Below are 3325 nucleotides of genomic sequence, written 5' to 3'. Positions count from 1 at the left end.
TGCACAGATGCTTCTGCACCGCTTTGCACAGAACTTCCACAAACTAGTGCTTTTACCTTTCTGAAACAGTTTCATTCCACTACCAGGCAGGTCAAGGAAACGAGGAAGTGTGGTATCATTTCTGTGTACTCGGTGCATCGGATGGGCTGGGACAGCTACCTGACGGTGTGTTACTCTTCAACAGTACTACACAAAGCAGTATAGCTGTTGGATGTCCTGGCTTAGCGTAAATGTCTACTCCTGCCCACTGCTGCAAGGCTCACTTCTGCTCTGCCTAAGGCTGCAGATGGCAAAGTGTCAGGAATCTGAATGCTGCAACGTCAAGCAACTACGTCACTGCCTGGTGACGAGATGCAGCTCACCAACAGCACAGAAGGCCTTGAGGAGAATTTCACCTTTACCCAGGTAACTGAGTGCCTTCCTCTAGACCAACCTCCCTCTGCTGGAGGAAGCTAGAAAGTACTTTGAGGGTAAACATGATGTGGAGTGGCCTAAGTAAAAAGTCTGAAGAACATACTTGCACTTTAGATACAAAAAGCAGGCATGTGCTTAGCTACTGCCTAAACACACAGGAAGTGGTAGAGACAGACAGACAAACTCACCTCACGAACAGCACAATAACACAAAAGCAGCAAATTGCCAATTATAAATCTTACGTTAAGGCAAATCTACATAAACACCCATAACAGGATTAATAAAAATGGGGAGTTTTCCTTGGCTTTCTTCTTTACTTTTTCTGTGATTGGCTTTTACACATTGATAAGATTTGTTTAAGCACTTTCTGGACATCTTCATCCATTTGACCCTAGACAAGGAGAGAGAGAAGAAAAGACGATTGAATTCAAGCATCTCTCCACTCTTCAGGACAACTTACAAACTATTTTTGAGACCAGTTTCCCAAAAGAAAGCAGTGCTGAATTTGTGCTCCAACAGTCACACCTTTTGGGTAGGATGCCTTAGATGAAACATGCAAAGTTCTTCCTAGATCTGCAGAAGAAACATCTTTCATTAACACACCAACACTGCGTAATAGACAATATGAAACCATACCTGCACAGCATAAAGAAGATGCATCCTGTAAACTGAGACAATTTCTTGATGTTGTTTCTTTGTTTCCTAGAAAACAGTTGAGCAGAAAGTCAGCGAGCATTCAAAACTGTTGAACTCAGAACTCCCCAACTAGATTTGGAGAGCTCTGGGAATTACAGACCATAGCCTTACGCATGCATGGAAAACCATCTCAGATGATACTGTGCCACTAGCCACCCAAAACATGATTTTCTTGGAAGTGTGGTCCACAGAAACGGTGTAATTCTTCTACCCATCCCAGTAAAAAAACTGGTGAGATGACATCAGCTGTTAGAAGCACTGAGCTGCAAAGATGTGGAATGAGCACATACTCTGTTTCTGAGCTTATCTGCAATCAGAACTGAGGAAATCCAACAATATTCTGACAAATCAACCCTCAGCTGCAACTGAGCTCTTCCCTGAACTCAGAGACGCGTCTGCCAGCTCATGCTTTCCCTGGGAAGAGGAGGTGCTTATGAAGGTCTGAACCCACGGACTCCTCAGTTAATTACTGTACCTTCAAACAAGGAAAGCCAACATCCTTTTTCGTGATCACAGACTGCCACGTCCCAGAAGCCAACTTTCCAAATAGATGTGAAGCTGTCAGGAAAGCTAGCCTACAAGGAGAGAATGCTTCTGCCTTGTTTTAAACCCTACCCAGTGTACTGCGCATCTCTCCAGCTTACACTACTCTGCTGGCCTCAAGCAGGGGGAAATGAAGGGTCGTTTCAGACTTGGCGGACTGGGATCAGAAACACGCTGGGCCTTTACAACGACAGCATGCAGCGTTTAACTGTCTGCCTATTTATTTCTCCCCACTGCAAAGGAATTTTTCCTGCCCATATGCATACTGACTCTTCTTTCTGTCTGCTGGGGAAGGTAGCGAAGCAGACACCAGCTACGCCATTTAGCATGTCTGGCTGGGAGTTCTCCTTTCAGAATTACTCCAGTGCTCCCAACAAAGGCCTTGGGTAGGGAGTACCCTTTTTTCACCCTCAGCAGAGAATTAAACTGCTACTTTGGACATACAAGCTCATGGAAATATCAATTATGACTGAACCCAGCTTAGAAGACTGGACCTTCATGCACAAATACAATTTAAAAAAAAAAATCTTTAAGCAGTTCAGAACTTCAGAGAATAAACTGTGCTCCCTATAAACATATGGATTTGCTTGATTTGAAACTTCACGCTGTCAGCGACTACTTTCTCCCAGAAAGTCACACTTATTTGAGCTTACAAAAAAACCCCCAAAACAAAACCAGAAAGACTCCAGCTGATGAATATTCTTGAGAAAACACACAAATCCACTGCACAGTGGCCATATTTTTTACAAATCAGGGTCTCAGCAGCAGGTCTGGTAACTCTACATTCCCTTACACGTACAGGAACTTTGCTCTCCTATTGATCTGAGGAAATACACCGGGGGAAATAGCTTTCTTTAGTTACAGGATTTCTAAAGAGAAATTCGTGACTTTCAGATTCCTGATGTTTCAACGAAACAGAAATTATAGAATTTCTGGATTAAAACCCGTCTCTTTGTACGCACTGACTGCATTTTCAATAAAGCAGAGTGAAGAACAGCATGCCTATCTTCAGAGAACCCAGAATAATGGTGGGTTTACAAATTATCACACTTACAGTCAGTTGATTTTGCAACTGCTTGACTTGCTGCTGTAAGGCCTCCAGCTGCTGGCTTTGTCTTTTGGGGGCACTGGTCGAGTAGGAAAGCTGAGAAAGGCTGTTCAATGCTTCTTTCAGTTTGCTAACTTCCTTGGACATTTCATTGATCTATGGAGGCAAAAAGTAGGTTTTCACAAAAAGTTGTGTGGCACACAGTATTCTCATGGGTCTCATCTTGGGGTTATTTGTGACAAGTTTCAGAAGCGAGGAAAAACACAGTGTCAACAAAACTCAGTGGACAAACAAAGACATCGTGTAAGCGAAGGGTTACAATGCTTCTCCAACTAATTCCAAGTGCATTCCTTGTTTTGAGAGCCAGCAATATTTACAAGCAAGGATTGCATCTACCATCTTTACAAATATTGCTGCTGAACACCACACAGAAACATACCAAACACAGGCCAGCTATTCACAGCTAGCAAAATCCATGGCTTTTTATAAGGAAATATGTAGATACAGATAGGGTAGCTGTAGAGGAAAAACAGCCAAGTCACGCTAAGGTTGAGATGATATAGTAAAATCAAAATAGTGAATTATTGCTCCTTCCTATCTTTTTTTTTTTCTTGTCTCCTCTCG

At 42.8% G+C, this 3325-nt stretch overlaps 1 protein-coding gene across 1 annotated transcript in view; it reads right to left on the bottom strand.

Moving 5' to 3' along the window:
• Positions 1 to 456: 456 nt before the first annotated feature.
• The window catches only part of RAI14 (retinoic acid induced 14), a gene marked incomplete at its 5' end in the record, with an annotated part of 13536 nt that continues 10667 nt past the window's right edge, over positions 457 to 3325 (bottom strand). Inside the window, 3 exons of the mRNA XM_010149601.1 lie at positions 457 to 805; positions 1051 to 1116; positions 2708 to 2857. Coding sequence (XP_010147903.1) covers positions 728 to 805; positions 1051 to 1116; positions 2708 to 2857 — 294 coding nt within the window. The remainder of the gene's footprint in view (positions 806 to 1050; positions 1117 to 2707; positions 2858 to 3325) is intronic.

The sequence above is a fragment of the Eurypyga helias genome, unplaced genomic scaffold, assembly GCF_000690775.1.
Source record: "Eurypyga helias isolate BGI_N326 unplaced genomic scaffold, ASM69077v1 scaffold49493, whole genome shotgun sequence".
Taxonomy (NCBI): Eukaryota; Metazoa; Chordata; class Aves; order Eurypygiformes; family Eurypygidae; genus Eurypyga; species Eurypyga helias.
Note: the sequence above shows the minus strand (reverse complement) of the source record. Positions and strands in the feature narration are given on the sequence as shown.